General features: G+C 40.3%; 1 protein-coding gene and 1 long non-coding RNA gene across 2 annotated transcripts; one reads left to right on the top strand and one right to left on the bottom strand.

Annotated features, from left to right (window-relative positions):
* Positions 1-4,498: 4,498 nt before the first annotated feature.
* On the bottom strand, positions 4,499-5,529 carry LOC125397308 (uncharacterized). The gene is made up of 2 exons (XR_007231038.2): positions 5,379-5,529; positions 4,499-4,830 (listed from the first exon to the last, which is right to left on the bottom strand). It is a non-coding gene; the product is annotated as an uncharacterized LOC125397308 (long non-coding RNA).
* On the top strand, positions 5,522-19,198 carry Sub1 (SUB1 regulator of transcription). The gene is made up of 5 exons (XM_048429611.2): positions 5,522-5,656; positions 7,725-7,797; positions 10,667-10,789; positions 16,598-16,706; positions 18,868-19,198. Exons 2-5 carry the CDS (start codon positions 7,726-7,728, stop codon positions 18,945-18,947), a joined length of 384 nt encoding a protein of 127 aa, XP_048285568.1. The 5' UTR covers positions 5,522-5,656; position 7,725; the 3' UTR covers positions 18,948-19,198.
* Positions 19,199-23,614: the final 4,416 nt, after the last annotated feature.

Below are 23,614 nucleotides of genomic sequence, written 5' to 3'. Positions count from 1 at the left end.
GGGTTCTCCAAGGTTTTCTGGAGGAAGCTGTGTTCTTCTAGTCTCTCTGGGCTGAGATCTGCCTTCCTGTTTTAGCCTGGAAGTGGAACCACAGGCTGCTGAACTACCTCATCTATGTGCACTGGATTCCCAGAACACGAGCTGTCCTTCCTTTAGTTCTTGCTTCTTCCTCTCTGTGCATTGCTGGTTTAGCTCCTTTGCTACAAATCTAAACTCTCAAGAATCGTGACTTCCTTGAGTTTTCTATGACCGTCATTGACAATCACTTGTTTAGTTAGTGTAGGAAACTTATTCTTAGCTAATTTTGGGTCAAAGTCTTGACTCTTCCCCCTTCTAAATCCTGTGTAGAAGTGGGAATAAAGTGCCATTGGTGTGGGATTCCCCTCTGTATGCTGTGAATACCATTGGTTAATAAAGAAGCTGTTTTGGGCCTGTGATAGGATAGAACAGAGCTAGGCAGGGAAAACTAAACTGAATGCTGGGAGAAAGAAGGGCAGAGTCAGAGAAAAGCCATGTTTTCCCATCAGAGACAGATGCCGTTTAGAATCTTGCTGGTAAGCCACAGCCTCGTGGAGATACACAGATTAGCTTTGGGATTAAAGGTGTGTGATACCACACCTTGAAGTCACAGAGGTCAATCTACCTCTGCCCCTTGAAGTCTCAGAGGTTAACCTACCTCTGCCTCTCAAGTGTTGGGATTAAAGGTATGTACCACCACACCCAACTACTCTCTCTCTCTCTCTCTTTTTTAACTTTAAGAGTTTTAACCTTTAACCTGCATATATTTTAACACACTGTAAAACATTGAGAAGTTTTCTTCGTCTTTGAATCTCTCTTTATTGTATATCTCTCTTTTTCTGACTACATGAGTCTTTAATTTACCAAGCAATATTGGTAGGACTAAAGCCGTGGCTTTGACAGCTAGATCCAGCCCATTTCTTAACTTTCTACGATTTCAACCTCAGGGCTGAGGTACCGGCTGTAGCCACGTTTATTGTCATAACTCTATGGCATTTTAAGGTCCTTGCCAGCAAGCAATCTGCAACAGTGTGTCCAGAAACAACACTCAAAATCTCTGTAGTTGGGACCGCCTGCTCAAAAGAGTCAGAATTTGCCCTGGCAGGACAGTCCAGAAAGCTGGCATTTTAAAACGACGCAGCTTTTTTCCTGCTACGGCTGAAAATTGAAAGGCATGTGTTCAGTTTTTCATCAACACCATTTAAGTGTTTCGTGGTAGGACCTCTTAAAAGAGCTGCAAGGTTTTGCAGCTAAAGCTGAGTCAGGAAGCCTCTCTTAAATGAGAGTGTTTGCCTCTAGCAAGCAGAGCCCAGCCAAGAGAATGCTGCTACCAAGAAACCATGTGCAATGTTGTCATTTTGTTCTAGAATTGCTTCCCAAGCTGTCTCAGGCTTTATGTGGATACAGTCATCCACAATGGGTGCCATTTGTTGTAAAAGGAGTGGTGGGCTGCTTCCCACAGCCTGGCTCCCAGCTGCCTGGCTAGCTAGCTTATAACCTGAAATAACAACACACAAATTATATTTATTTAAATACTACCTGGCCCATTAGTTCTAGCCTCTTATTGGCTAACTCTTACATATTCTTATAACCCATTTCTAATACTCTGTATCACCACTTGACTATGGCTTACCGGCATGAGTTTAACTAGTATCCATCTCAGAGAGGAGAGCCATGGTGTCTGCCTCACTGCCTTCTACCCAGCATTCTGTTCTGTCTACTCCACCCACCTAATTTTCTGCTCTATCAAAAGGCCAAGGCAGTTTCATTATTTAACCAATGAAATCAACACAAAACAGAAGACTCTCCTACATCAACCATGTGGGTACTAGGAGTTGAACCTGGGTCCTCTAGAAGAGCAGTCAGTACTTTTAACTGCTGAGTGGTCTCTGCAGTGCACAGGTGGGAGTCTAAATTAGGTTAATGGAGATGTGCATGTTCATAGCGCACTAAGAGACTTAAGCTGTCATATGTGTTATTAAAAGTGTGTGTATATTCCCAGTCAAGTACTATGCTATTCCATATGCTTACTTACCTCATAAAGAGTTCTGAGACCTCTACTCACGTAAAACAAGAATCTCAGGACAAATGAGTACGAAACAAACTTATACTAATAAAAGGTGGACTTGAAGAGATGGTTCAGGAGTTAAGAGTGTTTTCTATTCTTGCAGAGGACCCAAGTTCAGTTCCCAGAACCCATGTTGGGCAGCCCACATCTGAAAGCTGCCTGTAATCCCATCTCCAGGGAATCTGATTCCTCTGGCCTCCATAGCCACCTGCTCTCATGTGCCCACACATTTCTACCCACCCAGTTAAAAATAAAATAAAATAAAATAAAATAAAATAAAGGTTTTGGGAGCTGGAGATATGGCCTAGTGGTGAAGAGCACTGACTGCTCTTCTGGAAGACCCAGGTTTGATTCCCAGCACCCAAGGTAACTCACAAGTGTTTGTACCTCCAGTTCCAGGGGAGTCCAGTGCAATCTTTCTGGCCTGGAATGGTTTTAAAGTCACGGCAGCCCTCCTGCTTCAGATTTCCTAAATGACGGGATTACACACAAGTACCATCGAACTCAGAAATTTTAAGCATATCAACATTAGCTCTATACATGATTTAGGTGGATTTTGAAGTTGCATTTCTTTAAAGATTTTTATTTTATTTACTTTTTATTATTGGTGTTTTGCCTGCACGTATGCCTGTTAAGGTGTCAGATGCCCTGGAAGTGGAGCAGTTGTGAGCTGCCATGTGGTACTGGAATTGAATCTGGGTCCTCTAGAAAAGTGGCCAGTGCTCTTAATTATTGAGCCATTTCTCCAGCCACGAAGTTACATTTTTTCTTTTTCTTTTTCTTTCGAGACAGGGTTTCTCTGTAGCTTTGGAGCCTGTCCTGAAACTAGCTCTTGTAGACCAGGCTGATCTCAAACTCACAGAGATCTGCCTGCCTCTGCCTCTGGGATTAAAGGCATGCACCACCACTGCCCAGCAAAGTTACATTTTTCAAAGGATTTAAAATATTAAGGACTGGAGAGATGTTTCAGGGGTTACAGGCACGCGCTGCTTGTGCAAAAGAGTAGAGTTGGATTTTCAGCACCTACAATGGGTGGCTACAACCACCTGTAACTCCAGGTCGACAGGGAACTCTATGCCTCGACTTCATCAGGCACCATTAAAGTTAGTGTTGTTTTGTGTGTGTGTGTTGTGTATGTATGCGTGGGTATACACGTGTGTGCATGCATAAGAGCTGGGGGTTGATTTTGGATGTCTTCCTCTATTGCTGTCCATCCTAGTTTTTAGACAGGCTCTTTTAGTGAGGATGCAACTCTCATTCAGCCAGTCTGGCTGGCCATGGCACGAGGTACCCTCCTGTCTACCCCCCCCCCATTTTCCTCCAGTGCTGTGTTTCAGATAAGAGCTGCCACACCCAGCTCATAGGTGCAGGGCATTTATTCAAGGTCCTCATGTGTGCACAGTGAACATTTTACCCCCGAGCTATCTCCCCAGTCCTGTAGGGCTCATTTTTATTATGACCAGATGCTAGAATTGATTTGGATTTTTGTTGTATTTTAGTTCTTCTAAGTCAAGCCGTTCTGAAGAGCAGAGATGGATGTTTGCACAAGACGATGACTCAGTCTCCTCCGTTCTCTGCTTTTCACTCCCTTAACATACACTGTTCTATTCCATCCCCGCAGCTCCCCTTATAGTATAGCGTTTTTCTTCCGTGTGGGTGGAGTGGGTGGGAGTCACAGGACTGCGGTAACTCCCTATGTAGAAGATTCCAGCGCTCCCTCAGATTTTCATCTACCGCCCCTCCCTTGCTTCTTTGGCACCTTTGGTCTGCAACAGGGTTTCTCTTCCAGGTCGTTCTCCCTCCCTTTGCTCTTCTGCACCTCTTGGATCCCTTTGACTCCCCCCCCCCTTTGCCCCACATTCTGAATCTTAAAATTGTGAAGAGTTTGATTTACAGAATCCAAAATGATGGCCCTTATTCTCTCTCCCCTTTGGTCTTTCGTTGTCGGCTGCTGTAAAGTTGACTTGAAAGGCAATTTCACCAAGATCGGGCTGGCCTTGAGTGAGGCACCTCCGTTCTCTATTTACAGTTGCAGCAACTGTCTTTGTGCCAGGGCACAGTTCAATGGTTTACATTTTTTGTTTATTTTTTTATTTTAATGTTTATCGAAGTATACCTATACAATGTAAAAACAGGCACAAATTTTAAGTGAAACTTTGTATCTGTGAATTCCAGTCCCGATGAAGGTATTTCAGAACCAGGCAGATCCCTCCTCATTGCCCACAGCGATCTTCTCCAGGGTAACCTGGTAACCTGTGCGTCTGTTTGTCTCCAGGGTAACCTGTGTGTCTGTTTGCCTATGTTTAGAGCTTCGTAGACAAGGAACTCTCCCTTGTTTCTCTAGCTGGGCACTGTACTCAGCAGGGAAGGGCCGCGCACTTCCTTACCCTTAGTAGGTAGTGTGAGTCAAGACAGGGTTTGAATCATTTATTAACTTTGTAGCTGTGTAACAGGAGACAATGTTACAACTTTGGAGTATTAGGATAGTCAGTATCCGTAAAATGCTTCAGGGTAAATCTTTGTGATAAACAGCTCCATATTCATTGCTGGCTACAGTAGGAAACCATCGAAAACACATGTTTAACAATCTGCTTGTGGAATGGATTTCATCTGTGACTCTGTATCCGTGTGCAGACAATGTAAAGGGGTGAAGATTCGGTATGGCTCCCAGATATGGTCTCCAGTACTTAGCTCCTGTTATTCTAGACCAATGGTGACAGGCAGGGCATCAAGTCCAGGGGAACCTGTGGAGGAGAAAGCTTCTGGAAGAAAGGGAATACAGGACCGGGCCAGGGTAAGATGGAGCCTCCCCTCCCCCAGGAAACACCCTGGCCTTCCCCAACCAGGTTTTACTTACTTTTCGCCGCCTTGCAATAAGGTCCTCAAATTATGACTATATCAGAGCATTAACTCACTGATTAGGACAGAGCCCTAAGGAGCCAATCTTCTATAAAGGCCATCAGCTGACAACCAAGGTCCCCAGCACGTGAGCCCACAGAGGGCATTTGATATTCAAACCACAACTACTTTGTACCCCCAGAACTTCATTTTAGGAAGAAGGTTGTGTGGCGTGTGAGATCTGCAAGATTTTTTGGACCTTCCAGGATTAAATCCTGAGCCTCTGGCTTGCTTCCTTTGGATTTTAGCAGCCTGAGTCACAGATTAAAGGTGGAACAGGAAGATTGTTTGTGGGCAAATGGGTCAACACGATCTTTATCAACATAGCTCCTTCATTTCAGTACAGCGTTTAGTTAGCAATCACGAAGTTCCCTCATTCATGTTTCATTTGTACCTCACTATCTTTCAGGTCAGGCCCAATCTCTTTGGCATCTCACTGTGGTGTGGTGCCCTCTCCCATTTTAGGAGCATCCATTTCAGGATCTGCGGCGGTCCCTTTAAAGCCCTGGAAAGGGCCGGTAGCCGGTTGGGCGGAGAGGCCCCGCCCCGTCACGTGTCCTCCGTGCCATGGGGCGGAGCCAGAGCCTCTAAGTTGCCGTCACTTCCGGCTCTCTGTCAGTCCCGAACGAGCGAGGGAGAGAGCTAGAGGCTGTTGGACTGCAGGAGCGGAGCGTGAGTGTGCGCGGGACCCCCAGACCCCTTCCTCGAGGCCGCGGCCGGGCCAACCCCGTTTCCCCGCCGGGCTGCCGCGGAGCCTTCGCTCCTGTGCCCGCCCTGGTTGCGAGAAACGGCATCCTTGACGGGCCTCCGCTCTTTCCCCGCGCCCCTGAGCCCCGGGCCCCGTGTGGCGGCGGCGCCGGGAGCCGAACCGAGGTGGTGGGCGCGGACGGGCGGGCAGGCGGGCGGGGAGGCGCGAGCGGTGGCCGCGCGCTCCTAGGACAATGTGGCGGGGCACCGGGCGGAGGCGCGCGGACCATCGGCTCGGGAAGGCCTCGGGGACGGCGGCCCCGGGCGGCGGGGTGAGGGTCGGGGGGCGCGCCTCGGCGCACAAGGCCGGTCTCCGGGGCGGCGAGGATAAGATGGCGCTGGCGCAAGGCCCTCCTCGCCCGCACGCTCTCGGCGCCCCACGCCCCCTTCCTCAGACCGGTTGGAGCCCCAGCCCTCGCCGCGGGGCCTAGAGGAGCTTCCGGGCCGCGACCCCCACGCGCCCCGCGCCTTCCCACTCTCGAGTGCCCTGCCCCCTGCGATGTTGTCACCTCCCCCCCCCCCAAGTCACCGAATGATCCCATGTAAACGCTACAGTCTCCCCTTTAGTTATCATTTGCTCTAATCACAAAGCTCCCCGACCTCCAAAGAAACCAACCCAGTAAAGCTTCAATGAAAGTTAAAAGTCAAAGTTTAAGGGAAGGGCGGGCTTTCGTTCCCATTCCACTGTTTTCTTACTGGGTAGATTTAGGTTAGACAATGACGTGGTTCTTTGAAACAATTTTAGTTCCCTAGACAGCTTTTCGTTATGGCAGATAGATAAGGTGGCAGTTTACATGAAAAAATGTGTATGTTCACTTTAATAATCTTTTCAAAACAGGTTTTTGGGTAGTTGCGTGAACAACAACCTTGAGAAACCAAAACTAACTTGATTTTGGCGACTGGGTTGTGAAATGGAGCAGCCAGAGGAAAAGCGAACGAAACTGGTTATGCGCCTTGCCAGTTGTGTTCAGTATGGTCGTGCTGGCTTGATTTGAGCGTTTTGAATTTAATGATCAGGATTTGGATAGCACACTTTGGCCTTGATCTTCTGTTTTGGAACATTGAATGCCAGTTTGGTTTAGAGAACTGGGTTACAGGTTTTTACATTGAATGCCAGTTTGGTTTAGAGAGCTGGGTTATAATTTTTTGACCTGGGAGGGGAAATCTGAAGTCTTTTTCTTTACAAAGTGTGCTGTGTTATTAGGCCATTTAATCCATACATACTTTGGTAATTAGCTTTTTGCCACCTGGTATAAGAATTTTGAAAAGGAATTAGGACATGTCTTAGGATTCCTTGAAAATTGGGTTAGACTTAAGATAGTCTGCCCTTTGTTTTATGCTTGGGCGTTAAGTAAACAGCAAGCGCTGGTCTGTGTGCCTCTCTGGTGGTTTTGCTCTGCACACAGAACCCTCAAATTTTACTTATTTACTAAAGTAGAAAAAGCAGTGCAAAATGCTGTGAACTGTGTGTAACATTATGAACTCTGATGGTACAGGCTACAAGGTGAAAGTTAGTGTTTACAAATCAGGTAAGAGATGATTAATAATGGCGAAATTAATTAGGTATCACACTTTCATAGACAAGCTGTTTTTCTTACGTTGGAGCTAGTCTTCTAATTCTACATCAGTTCTTACCCTAGTGTGAGTGGAATTGCTTACTTATATGTCTTTTGATTTTAAAGTAATTGTTCTCAGCTGCTTTCTTGCAGTCTACCCATAAATTTTATAACCCCTCTAAAATCTGTTCTTGAAAAGACCCATTGACTTGGAGAAAGAGGTGAAGGAATGTGCACATGGCTTTTATTTCTTTGCCCTGAGTTCAGAGTATTTGGCTGTGCTTGTTATTTGCAATTTAGACATGGGTCCAGTGTGTAATGACTCCAGTACCACAAAATGGCAGAATGAGCCATGGAACTTTTTTTGACTGAAAGAGAGCTAAGATGAAGGTAATAGAGCATCGTGTAAATTATTCTTGTAATGTATTTTCTTTCAGAATGCCTAAATCAAAGGAACTTGTTTCTTCAAGCTCTTCAGGCAGTGATTCTGACAGCGAGGTTGAAAAAAAGGTAAATTTTACTGTACCAAGTAGTTTTATTGTACCAAATTTGTAGTACATTAATTCCTCTATAATCCAGTTTGGAAGTGAAAAACTAGGTAGTCTTTTTAGATATGTTTTGCTACATATTCTTTACCACCTCCAACCACCTCAGATTTCCCTGAGTTCTGGAATTGTGCGACCAATGCGTGATTCAGAATGTAAGAGAGAGAATCTGCAAGGGTAGTTTTGTAAAGGTAGATGGCAGATGGACCACTTGAGTGGAGTATGAGCTTCCAAACTCATCTGTAGGCATTAAACCAGGTATTAGAGGTTGTCTTTGTGCTGTCCTTGAGGTTCTAGTGCATCCCAGGCAAGTGCTCACAGCTCAGCTATGTTCCTACCCCCTCTTTACTTTTTATTTAAGACAGGGTCTCAATGAGTTCTCCGAACTGACCTTGGACTCTTGTCTGTATGCCTTAATCTCATGAGTAGCTATGAGTATAGGCCCAGCTCAGACAAGTCTTCTATTGAGCACCTTTAGTAACCTAAAGTCACAGGAATGTTTTCTTAGACTCTAGAGCACTAGAATTTTAATAAGGTTGAAGACACTACTTTACCATTATTTAGAAATCTGTGTCATTCAAAAATCTGCTTAGTCTAGGCTGTTGAGGTGGTTCAGTGGGTAAAGAAAGGCCCTTGCCACCAAACCTGACTACCTAAGTTTGGTCCCTGTTCGTCTACAACGATACCAAGAGAACCAGCTATGCCAAATTTGCCCTCTGACCTCATGTACCACATACAAGCATCACAAGTTTGGTACGCACAAAATATAGTAATAAATAAAATTTCCAAAAATCTGCCTAATGTGTAGATAGTAAGTCATCACTATTGGGCTGCATGACTGAAGTTTTGAATGAAAGCATTTTTTGATGACTTTCTCAGTCATTGCTCCCCCCTCATTACTGAGTTTTAGTACATTACTGAGTTTTAATACATTTTAAGTTTGAAAGATAATTGCTTTTATTAAAGTCATCCAGCACAGCAAACACAAAATTGTCTATTTTGTCACAATAAGCTTTTTCTGCAGTAGATGACACAGTGTTGTCAGTTTCATTCCACTTAGTTGATCACATCGGTGAAGTGTAACGGAGCAGCCCATCTTGTGGTCAAGACTTCCTTCCACACAGCTGTATCTTGATAGAAATTTATATCTGGGTAAACGTTCATATCCTGGAAATCGAACAAATCGCATTCATCCTTATTTGTTTACTTATTTTGTGGAAAAAGTTATTAGTGAGTAGTTAGTTGACCTATGGTTTGCAAATGTTTAAAAGCAGCAAGCAGGGACGGTGATGTAGTTCAGTTTTGGTAGATTGCTCGTCTACCTCAGGAAGCCCTAGGTTTGATCCCCAGCACTGTGGAGATGGAAGCAGGAGAATCAGAAGTTCAAGGTCACCGGGGATACTGGGGACCCTGTTTTATGAATTTTTTTTTTAAAACAACAGCTGCCCTCTTCCCTGCTTCTTTCATTTCCTTTCTTTTTTCCTTTTTCTTTAATTTTTAATTTTTTAATTTTATCTATCTATCGATCTATCTATCTATCTATCTATCTATCTATCTATCTATCTATCTTGTTTTTCTGCCTACTTTGTACTACCTAACAGAAGGAAGTTCTTTATAGGGGAAATTTGGGGAAGTTGGAGCCTATGAAAGTGGAGATAGACTATAGTACCATTTATAAGGTTAAAATGAAGAAGGGTTCAATCTTCATACATAGAGCTATTCTTGAAGAAATCACTTTAAAATTTGTATCAGTGTGACATCTAAGTATGTTTATGTAAGTAATTTATAGTGACGTTATTTGCTGGGCATGCACTGGTCCACAAAATTGCCTTTTGCTAGCTGAGCTGAGTTTTGTAGTTTGTTTTGCATAGTACTGTTAATTCTGTACGCATTTATATTAAATGTGTCCATGCTTTTTATTTCATAGCTTACTTAAGTGCGTTTTTTAACCTAGCTTTATCAAATTTAACATAGTAAGTTTAGTAACGTTGAAATAGTAGTTTGTACTTGTCCACTAAGAAGGAACATGTCTGCCCTCTACTGTTGGGCTGGGAACTTACATGGTTTTTTTCTTTCTTTTTTCTTTTAATGCTTTTATGCTAGTGCTGCTTCTAAAATATAAGATTGAGTGCTAGTCTTAACATATTACTGCCTATCTTCAGTATTCTTTGTGTTGAAGTTTCTGAGTTGTTGAGCTTCAGTGCCTGGCATAAAATAACTTCCCTTTCCTAAGCATGTGTTGCAACACTCCCCTCTCCCAGCCCTCCAACAGGGCTTCATTGTGTATGCCTGGCAGCCTGGAGCTTGCTGTGTAGACTAGACTGGAAGTGAAGCATACATTCTTGAGAACAGTTCAGATTCCTTTTGGAATTGACAAAGAGTTAATAAATATTTATATCTTAGTCATAGATATGCTATTGTTATTTTTTTTTTTTTGAGACAGTCACTGTCTATAGCCTAGACTGTCCTTGATCTTCAGCTTTGCTGTCTGAACCTCAGGGTTACAGGGTGTACCACCATACTTTTTTTTTTAAAGTAAAGGAAAACTTTTGGTAGATTTGTGGTTTCCAAAAGTTTGCTCATTGTAGGCTACTTTCCAAGAAGTATTGTATAAATTCTGGTCCACAAAATCACTATTGTAATATCTGAAGTATCTTTGGAGATTCTGAGAAGAGTTTAGAGACACATTTAGTTGTAATTGCAGACTAGAGTCATGTTAATTTTTTTCATGTATTTCTTTTAATGAATCAAGAAACTTTTTGGTTCTTTAACTCTTTAAAGGTAATGAAATCTTTTGAACTTGACATGTGTGTGTTCTTACCTTTTCTTTCAAGTTAAAGAGGAAAAAGCAAGTGGTTCCAGAAAAGCCTGTGAAGAAGCAAAAGCCTGGTGAGACGTCTAGAGCGCTGGCATCTTCCAAGCAGAGTAGCAGCAGCAGGGATGATAACATGTTTCAGGTACAGTTGGACTGCATTTAGAGGCAGCAGCTTTGCTTGAGCTGAAGAACACTAGACATGTCTTGAATCTGAAGCACATTGTAGTCTCTGTGTTGTAATCCTCTTGACTAATGCTGATTATTTTTATTTTTAAAAACTTTTTACTTATTTATTTTATGTATTTGAGTGCCCTGTTGACTTTTTGCCAGAAGAGGGCATCAGATCCCACCATAGATGGTTGTGAGCCACCATGTGATTGCTGGGAGTTAAGCTCCAAACTTCTGGAAGAGTAGCCAGTGCTCTTAACTGCTGAGCCATCTCTCCAGTCCCAGACTAATGATTATTAACAAACAAGTAGGAAATGAAGGCAAATTGTTCAGTTCTGGACTATTGTTAAAGTCTAGAAGTCTTTAGTTTTGCTATATTTAAACAGTGCAAACCTAAATGTTATAGTGCACATTTGGGAAGCAGATTTGAGTAGGTCTGAGTATTTGTCTCAAAAGTAAAAGTTTGATAGTATTTGAGAAAAATGACCTAACTTATGCTTCATAAGAAGCAGAAGCCTGGGGATATAGCTTACATGTAAAGTGCTTGAGTAGCATGTTTAGGCCTTGAGTAGGAGTGTCAGCTGGAAAAAGAAGAGGAAAATGGGTTGAATAGAAGAGATTTGAAACCAAAGAAAGACCTTGTTTGACAGCTTGAGTTTACTAGGTGTTTTTAGCATCTCAGCATTTGCTTCACTGTTTAGGAATTACTTGTGAGATGAGGCTTTGTGAGGAAATGATGTTTTGAGAAATTGCTAAGGTAATTTCCAGAGGACAGACCCATGAGTGAAGAGGTAGAACTCACAGTGAATGTCACTTGAGGGTCTTCTGGAGCACCTGGAAGGCTTGACTGGGAGTTACTCTTGTTGGAGTCTGCACATGCTTCACAAAATAGCCATCCACCAAAGAAAGTGTAAACCAGAGAGAGGAGGTGGGTGACAGTGTCTGAGTAGTTTTCAGATGGTTGAGAGAAGAATGAGGATGCAAGATGAGATCAAGAAAACTAGAAGTAAAGTAGTGGAAGCAAGAAAAAGACAAAATGTAGAATTACTGAGTTACAGGTTTAAATTTCCTGTCTTCTGTGTAATTAGAGGCAAAGTATGTTAATTTGATCAAGAACATAGGTGAAGGTATGTGATGAGGAATTAAAGACTATTACTGCTTTGAGCAATAAATTGGATGCTTACTGTGCTCTGTATTTCATTCAGGCTTTTCCAAGTTCTGGTAAGCCGCATGGAATGTGATCTGTAACCTCATGGAGTTTAAGGGGACCATAATTACACACACATGCATAGTAAACATTACAATAAAGCCTGAGAAGTAGTGGTCAGATTATTTGAGACAGTGAGTGTGAAAATCTCATTAAAAAGTGTCATCTAAATCTTAGATGTGAAGGTTAAGTCAGCTATGCAAAGTGTATGGACAAAGGAAGCGCCTTCAAGAGCAGGAAATTGAGTTAATATCTTGAAGTGGGACAGAGCTTGGGTTGTGTATGAATTACGGAGCCTTTGTAGTGGAAGCCTGGGAAGTCTAGCTGAGTATCAGCTATTCGCGAAGGGAATGAAAGGCAGATCTTACAGGGTCATTTGAGTTTTACTATTAAAAGACCTATTAAAAATGGATATATATTTATATAAATATATATATAATTTGGCTGGAGGGGGTGTTAGAGATGGTAGCACATTTAAGACTATTTTAACATCAAACATGATATGGAACTCATTGTATAGAATAGGCTGAGTTTGCAATCCTGCCTCCTTCAGGTGCTGAGATTATAGACATAGCTACTGTGTCCTGTTCATTTCTATCCTTTTAATTTGGTTTGGACTTTCACATAGTACCTCTTATTTATGGTGGCTGGGAACTTGCTATTGTAGCTGAGTGAGGCTTTGAATTTGTTATTCTACCTCTCAAACTTCCAAAGTTGGGATCACAAGTGTGTGTGATACCACAATAGGCTTATCTCTAGATTTTTATCTTTCCTATTCTACTTCCTAATTTTATAAAGAAACCAGGAACCACAGTTTAAAGGCTTTGTTATTTTGTAGATTTTTTTGGGGGTGGGAGTGGGGTGGGGTTTATTTTTGGGGAATGATTTTCTCACTAAGGAAAAATCATGTTGGTTTTTAAATCCTCATGTGGAAAGGTTCTTGTGAATCCTAGGGCCTAGGGACATTCAACAGGGATCTTTTTGAAAGTGTGTATTTAGGAGGAGCCATGGTTCTTATTTTCACATTGGTTTTTAGAGACCTATTGATTGCTTAGTACTAGAGGAGACCTGCATTTTTATTACTAATAGTGGCTTGATCATTGCATTAGGAAGATAGATAAAGGATGGGGTTTTGAAAGAGGAGACAGTAAGCCCACTGTCTTTTGTTGGTTTTTATTTTGTTAAATGGCTTTATATTTTCTGTATTTTTTGTTTTTATCAAGAAAGTACATATATTCCTACAGATAAGTAATTATTTTATTAAGATTGCTTCCTAATACTGTGTTGTATACTAAAATGCCCTTTCTTAGGATTATTTTATTATTTGTGTTTCCATTTACATTGGGTAAACATTTTTTTAGTCTTGGGCTACTAGGAATAAAGATCTTGTGAATATTCTTAGTACAAATCTTCATGTATTCTTTATTGTGGGTAACAACAATATTTGCTAAATCATATATATACATATTTATGTGTATATATGTGTGTATATATACATATATATGTATATGTATATGATTTGACTTTATACAAAACCATCAAACTATCTTCCAAGTAAGTTGTATTATTTTACTCTATCATTGGCAGTATAAGATCCCAGTTGCTGCATATCTTCTGTGTTTTTAGTCTTTTCCTTTTTATTCGGTTTAGTTTAAAATGTATGTATTGGGAACTCAAAGTGATTTTATTTTGCATTGATTTTTTATACATATATATATATTTGATCATGTTCTTTGACTATTTTTACATTCTTTTGGGAACAGTGTCTCTTTTCAGTTTTTTTCTTTTTCTTTTTTCTTATTTAAAAGCAAAACAAAACAACCTAGGTTGATACACTGAATTATAAGGCTGTATTTTGGATATAAGTTACCTTTTGCTGTACTAAATATAGTGATCTTTTATTTTTAAGCTTAGGAAAAAAATGAAATTCTTTAAAAGCATTATAGTTTAAAATGAATCAAGAAACAACTCAGGAGATGTAATGAAATGGATTGGATTCACACAGACAGGAGCAAGGCAAGCCTCTGCTGGTCAGAGCCTTTGACAGGTGTCAGGTCTCCATCTTGGAGATGAGGTCTCACATTGGGTCTTTGTTGTCCTTTTTGTCTTCTGCCCCTTGATCTTTTGTTTTCTTATTTTTTTAACATATCTGAAAATAAAATCATGTGTCTATTAGCATAGGTATTGTTTAAATTTTAATTCAGTCATACACATAGAGATAAGAATGATTACTGCTGCTGCTAAGTTTTATTTCCTTTGAGAAATGACCTTGAGACCATGTTTGATGTTGCAATAGTCTCAAATGTGCTACCTTCCCTACCCCCCCATCCTCAGATTTTTAAGTCCTGAATTTCTTTTGTTCTGCCCATTAGATTGTTATTTTTGCTCTGAAAAATATATAAATTTTTTAGTTTCCCCCTTCTCTTTCCTCCCTCCAACCCTTCCTCTTTCCCCTTTTCTCTTTCAGATTCATGACCTCTATTTCTTCTTCTTAAATTGTTGTTAAAACTCTCTCTCTCTCTCTCTCTCTCTCTCTCTCTCTCTCTCTCACACACACACACACACACACTCACTCGTTTCTCTTATATACCTAAATATATAAATACAACATGCTTAGTCTGTATAATGCTACTTGTATGTATATTTTCAGGGCTGGTCATTGGTACTGGATAACTAATTGGGATGATCTTCTCTGGGGAAGACTATTTGTTCCACTCTCAGTATTCCTTGGTTGCCTCTAGTTCTTTGTCTAGGGTTGAGGCCTCCTGAACATTCATGCTTCTGTCTTAGCATGTCTATTTGTATCCTTGTTCAGGTCTTGTTTGGGTAGCCACATTGATGAGATTTCATGTGTTTTGTGTCTCTGACATTTCTAAGAGACATAATCTTACAGAAGACTTTGTTCCTCCAGCTCTTAATTTTTCTGTCCCCTCTTGCTCAATGATCCCTGAGTCATAGATGCAGGAATTGTGTTGTAGATAGATAAGTTGAGCCCAAGGCCTTTTTGGAGCAAACCTATACCTGCTTATCACGCTCACCTAGAAGACCTGATTTCCTGTGGTTGAGACTGAACTAATGCATTTTTTTAGGTATATGGTTAATCTTATCTTACTTGAGTTCTCTTTAAGGAAAAGCTTTAATTTTTAAGTTTATTATATCAGTATTTTCCTGTGTGATTAATGCTTATTTTCTTTTTTTAATGATACCTCGCTTACCTCATGGATACAACATTTTTGCCAATATTTTTGTGTAAGGAATTGTATAGTTTTAGTTTTCGTGTTGGTTCATACAAAATTGTCTTTGTATGGTGTGAGATAAGGATTAAGGTGCCTCTTGTTCAGTTCTCTCCATCTGTGTCTATCTGCTTTAGTACCATACTGTCCTTACATTTACTGAATCTAGAAAGTGGGGAAGCTCAAAACACAGTTTGTGTTAAGCCAACATTCATTCATTCATTCTTTCTTTCTTTCATTCATTTATTAGTAGGCAGGTTGGTGTGGAACTTGCTATGTGTAAAACAGGCTGTTCTTGAACACAGAGTTATCTGCTTCTGCCTTCTGAGCTGTTTTTCTTTTTGATTTCTGAGATTGACTGCATTATACTTTAGACATCTCATTTAAGTTGAATTAGATAGTATTGTTACTCTATGACTGTTTATTTCACTTAGCACAGAACTATAGTATGTGGCAGGATGTCCATTATAAAGACTGACTAGTGTTCTATTGCATGTGTAAATCACATTCTGTTTGTGTTTTTATCTACTTAACTGTTGTTAATAGTGCACTTAAGGACATGGATATGCAAATACCTTTTGGGAGACCCTACTTCCAGTCTTTTGGATGTATGATTATGTACCTCTTCATGTTTCAGTTAGTGATAGAGCACGTTTACAATATGGGTCCTATAGGACTGGTACCACAGTATGTATGCTGTCTCACATGTACTTGATGTTCACATAGGAGACTTCGTCTGAGCATGCATTTCTCAGAATCTACCCAGTCTGTTAAGTAGTACTTGAGAGTTCTATACCCCAAAGTGGCCTTATTGGAACATGGCATGTCTCTGTTTTTGTCACAGGGCATCTGTTCTATTTACTTTATCAGTTGTGTTATTTTATTAATAATTTCCATAAATTTAAAAGTGAGGCTGAAGGGAGAGAGCTCAGTAGGTGGAAGTACTTGTGCAAGCATGAGGATCTAAGTTTGAGTCCTCAGCAGCAGCATCAGGTAATTGGATTTGGTTGTAGATGCCTATATTCCCAACACTGGGGTGCAGAGACAGATGGATCCTGAGTACTCTGTGGCCAGCCAACTTACCTTAACAGTGAGCTTCTAGGCAAGGCAAAGAATGAGAAAGACGCCTAAAAGTGATTGTCAGGATGTCATATATGTGGACACATGCGCATGTTATTCCCCCATGTGGGAATTGGAGATTTGCTTTGTTTCCTTATGTCTTTCTAAGCAGTGATTTTCCCTTGGTTACAGTTGAGTACTTACTCTCAGGATTATAAGTGCCATTAACCTGCAGCAAGTTGTGAATTGCTTTCTTTATGAGTTTCTTTTTCCCCTTTGCTAGATTGGGAAGATGAGATACGTCAGTGTTCGGGACTTTAAAGGAAAAATTCTAATTGATATTAGAGAATATTGGATGGACTCAGAAGGTGAAATGAAACCAGGGAGAAAAGGTAAAGTTTTATTTCTTCAGTTTGATATTAGTGTTGACTGCATGCAGGGTGAATACAGGTCAAAAATTGGCATTACTCAGTTGATCCTTTTAAAATGAAATGTAATGAATCCACTTTAAATTGATTGTTAACTTACTTTCTTTTTGATTTTATATCATTTCTTAGGCAGATTAGTTACTACTTGGGAAATCTTAAAATGAGAAACAGAAAAATCCTGGGTTTAGTGTTTTCCTTTGTATTTAGCTCCACCAGACTCTTCTTGAGGATCGAATTCTTCAAGTAGGTCTCTGTCCATTTCAGATTGGTGATTCACCCAGTTGCAAGCCTCTTAGCATGTAGAAACATTTTATTCTGTCACCAAGCAGCTAGAAAACATTGGTTGAACCGACTTGTATTAAGTTACTTTTCTTGTGATAAAATATGGGACAAAAGCAACATGAGGGAGAAAGGATTTATTTTGGCTCAGTTTGAAGGCACATGGGGCCCAGTCAGGAAGTGGAGAGATGAGGGCCTGCTGCTTGGTCTCTCCCTTTTATCAAGCCTGGGGTCTTAGGTGGGATGGTGTCACCCACATTTAGGGTGGGTCCTCCTCCTTCAGTTAACCTGCCTGTCTGCAAACACCCTCCTCGACACACCCAGCCTTGTGCTCATGATGGTTCTGTCAGGTTGATAGTCAAGATTAACTGTTAGCTTGTCACTCCTGCGCTAGGGAGCAACACTAATGAGACCTGTTGTTAAAGGCATGCACACAGAAGTAGGACGCTAGTTAGGAAGAGGAAGGTAATCAAGAGGAGTAGGAAAGAGGGTGCTAGAGAAGGGAGTGGGCGGTGAACACCATCAAAATACATTATTTACATGTACGAAAATGTCATAGACTTTTTGTGTATTAGTAAAGCTTCTAAAAAATATTAACTACTACACAACCTAAATTTGTATAGTTAAGTGCTCTAGGTTGATCTTGGGCCAGTAAGGTATGGTGTCTTAGCAGGTAAAGAAGTGCCAAGCCTGATGCTCCCCAGGGCTCCCCAGGGCCCAAGAGGTAGAAGGAGAGAGTGGATACTACCTATGCTGCTGTAAAGTCTGTTGGACAGGTGGGCTACACATGTACACATGTGTGCACCCATGAAATAAATGACAGATTTTTAATAAAAGGACAAAATATGGTTCCTTCTCCAGTACTATTCTGCTGTTGTCAAAGGTGGCAGATAGCACTTACTTCACGCTTCCTCTTTATGTTTGCTGTTTAATTCCTGTCTTTAGTTTTCATTCAGGATTTTTCTGGGTGGCTAATGCCAGATTTCGTTCTTTCAAACATTTACTGAAGGAACTTGGCATCAGCCTTTACTACATGCTGTTCATTATTGTATTCTCCTTGCAATTTCATGGTCCCTCAGCAGTTTTCTAAGAAAATATGTTGTTTGCTTATGTATTGTATATTAAATGTTAATATACTAAGGTTTCATATTACCCATTTTAATATATTATAATTTTTCTTAGTAAGTATCAATTACTGATTGGGAAAGTAAGCCTAGAAAATGCAGCTAGTGAAGGTGAGCCTGGGCTTTGCCCCTGGTAGGAATCCAGAGTGTACTCAGACCTATATCTGTATTCTGCATTCTACCATGCTTCTTAGGAGTCACTCTCTAGGCAGTTTCCCAGAGTGAAATGGATGCTCGTGGAAGAACTCCCACACAGAACCTAACACCTTGAGTTAAGGTGGAAATAAGGGACAATTGTTGACAGTGACAAGATGAAATAGTGGATAATGGCAGTCTCTTATGCTAATCTGGGTCCTGACTCTTAGTCTGCACATGTGTGAAATATCTTAAATCATCATTAGTTCTTTTCGTCAGAGTACAGTATGCAGATGCACTGGATACAAACTTGAACCTGGGGTTATCAAAAGATTTTAATACTTCAATATAGATCTCTCACAGGACCTCAATAGTCTAGTCTTGTGCCATTCAACATGGCAGTTTTGAGGCTGATGAAGTAGCTTAGAACTAGAGGAGGGTGTATGTGGCATGTGTGAAATCTGGATTCTGTCCTCAACACTAAAAAATATACATAAGTAAAATGTCACTTTTGATAAAGGATTTGGGAATATCAAAATCCCCAAGGCAGCTTGATTTTCACCTTGTATTTCTTATACTTTGTTTAGGTATTTCTTTAAACATGGAGCAATGGAGCCAGCTGAAGGAACAGATTTCTGACATAGACGATGCAGTAAGAAAGCTGTAAAATCTGAGCCATATCAAACTGTACTGTTGTTGTTGTTTTAATCTGTCTTTTTACATTGGCTTTTGCTTTCTAAATGTTGTTTTCCAAGCTGTTGTATATTTGGATTGCAGAACAATTTGTAAGGTGAATACTTTTTTTTAAATGTGCATTATTAAAATGTTCTGAGTGAAACTAAATGTCAACTTTATTAAAGAGGATTGCTTTGTGCCCCCCTACCTAGTGTAAAATAAAGCCAGATCATTACAATCTTACTGTTGTAGCCTTTTTTGATCAAAAGATTAGTTATTGTTTAAGGCCAAAAGAACAACCTTCATAAGCATATTCAGAAGGATTTATATTACATTGAGTTTCTTAGAGAATTGCTTTGCAAAATGCAATATTCAGTATCTTCCTTTTCAACCAAATTTGTTGAAGTCTGTTCTACACAACAAAACTTTACTTTTTCTTCAGTTTCCCTCATAACGTATTATTTCATGTTCAATTTTTACATCACTCCGTATTTGGGTATATTATGCTGGTTTGGAAAGTCAAACTGTTGTTACTGCCTTCCAAGTCTACTGTGTTAATATTAGCAGATAGTAGTTTGGTAACATGACTTGTATGAGAATGTCAAGCAAGTGTATGTCATTACTCATATCTCTGTGTAGGTGTTGCTTAGACTACAGAACATAGTGACTTTGATGTACTGGTGAGCTTTCACTTAGTACACTATTCACACTGGGATGGTGTCTGTAAAGTCACCTTATTAGACTAGATTAGACTTTAGTAAAACTCGTGAAACTTTGGCCTACTATTATATTCTAATAATGAATGTGGATTATATGTACACATGTCACTGAGCTTTACTGTCATGGTAAGTTATGTGTACAGTTTTTAAGATTTGGCTATTTAATCTGTACAAGAGACTCCTAGACTTCATGCTAACTAAATTTGACACTGTTGATTGGTTTTCATTTAACCACAATGATAGGCAGGCATAGATTTCAGGGCTGTTGCCCCAGTGAATAGGGCAGTGTTCCTTAGGGAAAGAGTGCCTACAAAGAAACTCACCACACTGAAGGGACCTGGCCTGTGATGAGAAAGGAATTCTCTTGAAATTAAATGGTAGGCACATGATATTTTGGTGACAGCAATATGACAGTGGTAGGTAGAATAATAAGTAACAAGAATGGTTTAAAGACTTGTAAATACTAACTGCCAATAAGGGCTGCCATATCAGAATTGCATTATCTTATTACCAGGTTCGGTTCCCATTGTCTAAAAATTTTATAGAATTGTCAAGGATTTAATTTAAAAATCCACCTGCCAGGCCTTGTATAATTAACCTGCTCTCTCACAGATATTCTTTAGGTAACTTTAGTATATTAGTTATTACAAATTGATAAAGAAATCTCACTTATTTTGCCTTGATAGGTACCAAAGTAAGAAATATTGTATATACCTTACTTGTTCCTAAGGGTTACTCTTCTTATTTGGAATATAGTGTGTGTTGCATTTCATTAACATAATTTATTTTGTAAAGTATTTTGCCATTTAGAGAAAGGGTAGTTAGAAAAGAAACTTCAGTTTTAGTGTAGAAGAAGAGGGAATAATAGGTAAGTTTCCTAGGCCGTGAATTCAGAGGTCTGTATGCATTTCAGCCCTCCACTTTGTAGAGGTAGTGCTGTCATGTGTTATCTAGGCATTACTAGCTGCTTAGCATGATAACATCTCCACGTGGAAAACTTTCTCTGGCATAATTTGTTAGGTTTATAGCTAAATTCACTTACTAATGTTACAGAGTAGATAGTATACCAGAGTTACTAATTTTTTTCTTTATGTGTGTAGAAAAGGAGAATTAGGTTAAGAGAGTTAAAACTCAGACAGACTGAACAGAAAGGGTACAATCCATCTATTTTGCGTTCCGATTCCTGTCTCTCCTCAGTGTCTTAGTTTTCTTTTTGTTGCTGTGACAAAGTGCCCTGACAAGAGCAGCACACAGGAGGAGGAAGATTCTGACTCAGGTCAGGTTACAGTCCTTTTTTGCAGAGTCACAGTGGCAGGAGCTGGCCACATTGCATCCATAGTCAGGCAGCTGAGAGCATGAATGCATACTCAGTTCCTCTCCTTCTCATTGTAATCTTTGGCTTAGCCCAGGAACCGATGCCATCCACAGTGGACAGGCAGGTCTTTTTCTTTCCACCTCCAAGGACTCAACATAATGCTCCAGACATACCAGAGGCCCATCTTTCGTGTGATTCTAGATTCTGTTAAATTGGCAACACTGACCATCATAGAGTTCTCCCAGAAAGAAGGCTTGATATTTTGAGGCATAAATATCTTACTACTTATTTTGTAATGCTGAAATAATTCGTACCTACCTTCAGGGTTTGCCCTTTACTACGTTTGGTAGCAAGGCTTCCAAATGGGTTTTCCTCTTTGTCTTTTGGAGTAAAAACAGCCTTCAGCCAATTTCCAGTGCCCTTGGCATTTCATTTAAACAAATTGCTGAAAAAGAAAAACTGTATTTTCTTTTGTTTGCTTTACAAATGCTAAAATCTTGGGAAATACTACCTCATTACCAAGCCAAGATCCCGTGGTAACCAATCTCCTCTGCATAATATCTTAGAGATAGCAACTTAGGGAATCGTGGAGGAAAATGCATCCTGGCCTGGCTCCAGGGAAGGAATGGGGACTGAACATGTATGTAAGTGTTCTTGACAGGAATGTTAACACAGTGCTTGCCATGAAAGCTTGAAAATCTTAAGAACTGTTGAGTGATATTTAGTATCTCTTCTGGAATTCTTTGTGGTTCACTTTTTATGGAAATTTAATGTAGAGAAACACTAAAATTTTTTTTAAAGAAAGGTGTTTTTTCCAGATAAACTGTAGTGTAAAACATGCATATAGTGAGAAGTGTGTAATTCTATAACTGTGGAATGCTGTATTCTTTGTTTGGTACATCTTCCCTGGAGGTGTCAATGAACCGAGTACTTCGCCTGTGAATATTTTAAGTGTTGAAATAAAAACAAGAAATATACCCTTTGTGTTATCCCATTTTCACACACCTGAAGATGAATGGGCAATTTTATCTGTCGAATGGGTTTTAGTAGCAGATAACCTTCCGTTGTGAGTGTTCTAGAATCTGTATTAGCTTTACAGTATTAAATCTGAAGGCCTCTGGGACTTGGTGTAGACTTATTTTTTTCATCCACTTGCTCCAAGTGGAAAAAATGCAAATGCCCAGGTGTACAGAGCATCAAGTTCTTTTCCTCCTGCAAATGCTTTGCAGTTTGATGCCTTGGTTTATGTCTTAGTATTGTTCTATTGCTGTGAAGAAACATAATGACCAAGGCAACTTTTATATAAGAAAGCATTTAACTGAGACCTGATTATAGTTGCAGAGATTTAGTTATCCTCTACATGGAGGGGAGCATGGTGGCACACAGGCAGACAGTGTGCTGGTAAAATAGCTGAGAGTTACACATCCAGAAGGGCTTTTGAAACCTCGAAGTCCACAGCTATTGACACACTGCCTCCAACAAGGCCATACCTGATCCTTCTCAAGTAGTGCCACTGCCTGACGGGATGAATTGTTCAAATACATGAGCCTGTGGGCCATTCTCATCCAGATCTATAAACTCTCATCCTGGTCAAGTTGTATTTGCGTAGTTGTGTGGAGAGCTCATTTGCATTTCTGTTTTAAGACTTGCTTAGGGATGGACTCATGGAGAACAACTTAGGACTTTTGTGCCATTTTCAACCTCAGGGTTTAGTAAAACATGAATGTCCAGTCAGAAGGAAAAATAAGTACTAATTGAAATTTCTGTAGTATGGGTCAAATAAGTTAATAGAACAAATGGGATTTTACAATATGGCATAAATTGCATTAGATTATGTACCACTTAACAGTCTGTTGATGTCCATTTAGATGAATATCTTACCACATAGAAGTCTTTATCCCACCCCTCCTGCTTTCTGTAAGTTCCTCAGTTCATATTCTCTAGAATTGCTCTTACACTCTTAGTCTTGGATTAATAGTGACCTGACCCTGCCTATCCCTACCTTTTACTCACAGGCTCCTTAGAATTTGTTGCAGGCTGGGGTTCAGGTTATTTTCTTCTGACTGTTAAAGAGTGAGGAGGCACAGAAAAAGTCTGAATGAAGAGCAAAGTTATTGGCAAGCATTATAGACTTTTGAGGTTGAGAAGGGTCCTAGAGCTAGAAAATCACTGACAAGAAGGACTAGGTTTTTATTTGGTTTCAAGAACCCACTCCTGGTGACCTCTTTCCTCTCCTCTATTGTCCATATGGTGTTCATGCGCCCTTTCTGGCATGGGACAGGGCTCTCCATTTTTGTATAGGAGCATGGAAACAGCTGCAATAGGGTTCTCATTGTCAGGGCTTGCGTACAGAGACTCCTGTTAATTAGTTGAGGTTCCCAAACCTGCTTTATAGTGTAATGGGGAGGGAGAAATTTACTGCAGGTGAGGGGAAACGACCCATAGGAGGAAACATACCTGGTTCTGTAGATCTGACCAAGCACTAGTGGCTAGGAAGTTCATAGCCCCCAGAAGTGGATACATTTCTGCTATTGGGCTAAAGGGTCATAGTATAAAAATGCCCTCTTAAATTTGCTCTTCCATAAATCAGTGCAGCTCAGCTCTGTCTTCATCGGAGTTTTTTTT

The sequence above is a fragment of the Myodes glareolus genome, chromosome 15 (assembly GCF_982192425.1).
Source record: "Myodes glareolus chromosome 15, mMyoGla1.1, whole genome shotgun sequence".
Classification (NCBI taxonomy): Eukaryota; Metazoa; Chordata; class Mammalia; order Rodentia; family Cricetidae; genus Myodes; species Myodes glareolus.
The sequence above is the reverse complement of the archived record's forward strand: the minus strand, read 5'-3'. Positions and strand labels throughout refer to the sequence as shown.

Bases quoted from the DNA above. Each gene is read 5' to 3' on its own strand.
- Sub1 (XM_048429611.2), top strand. From the start codon at position 7,726: ATGCCTAAATCAAAGGAACTTGTTTCTTCAAGCTCTTCAGGCAGTGAT. The intron at 10,790-16,597 runs GTACAGTTGGAC...CCCCTTTGCTAG, and splicing joins GGGATGATAACATGTTTCAG to ATTGGGAAGATGAGATACGT. The intron at 16,707-18,867 runs GTAAAGTTTTAT...TACTTTGTTTAG, and splicing joins AATGAAACCAGGGAGAAAAG to GTATTTCTTTAAACATGGAG.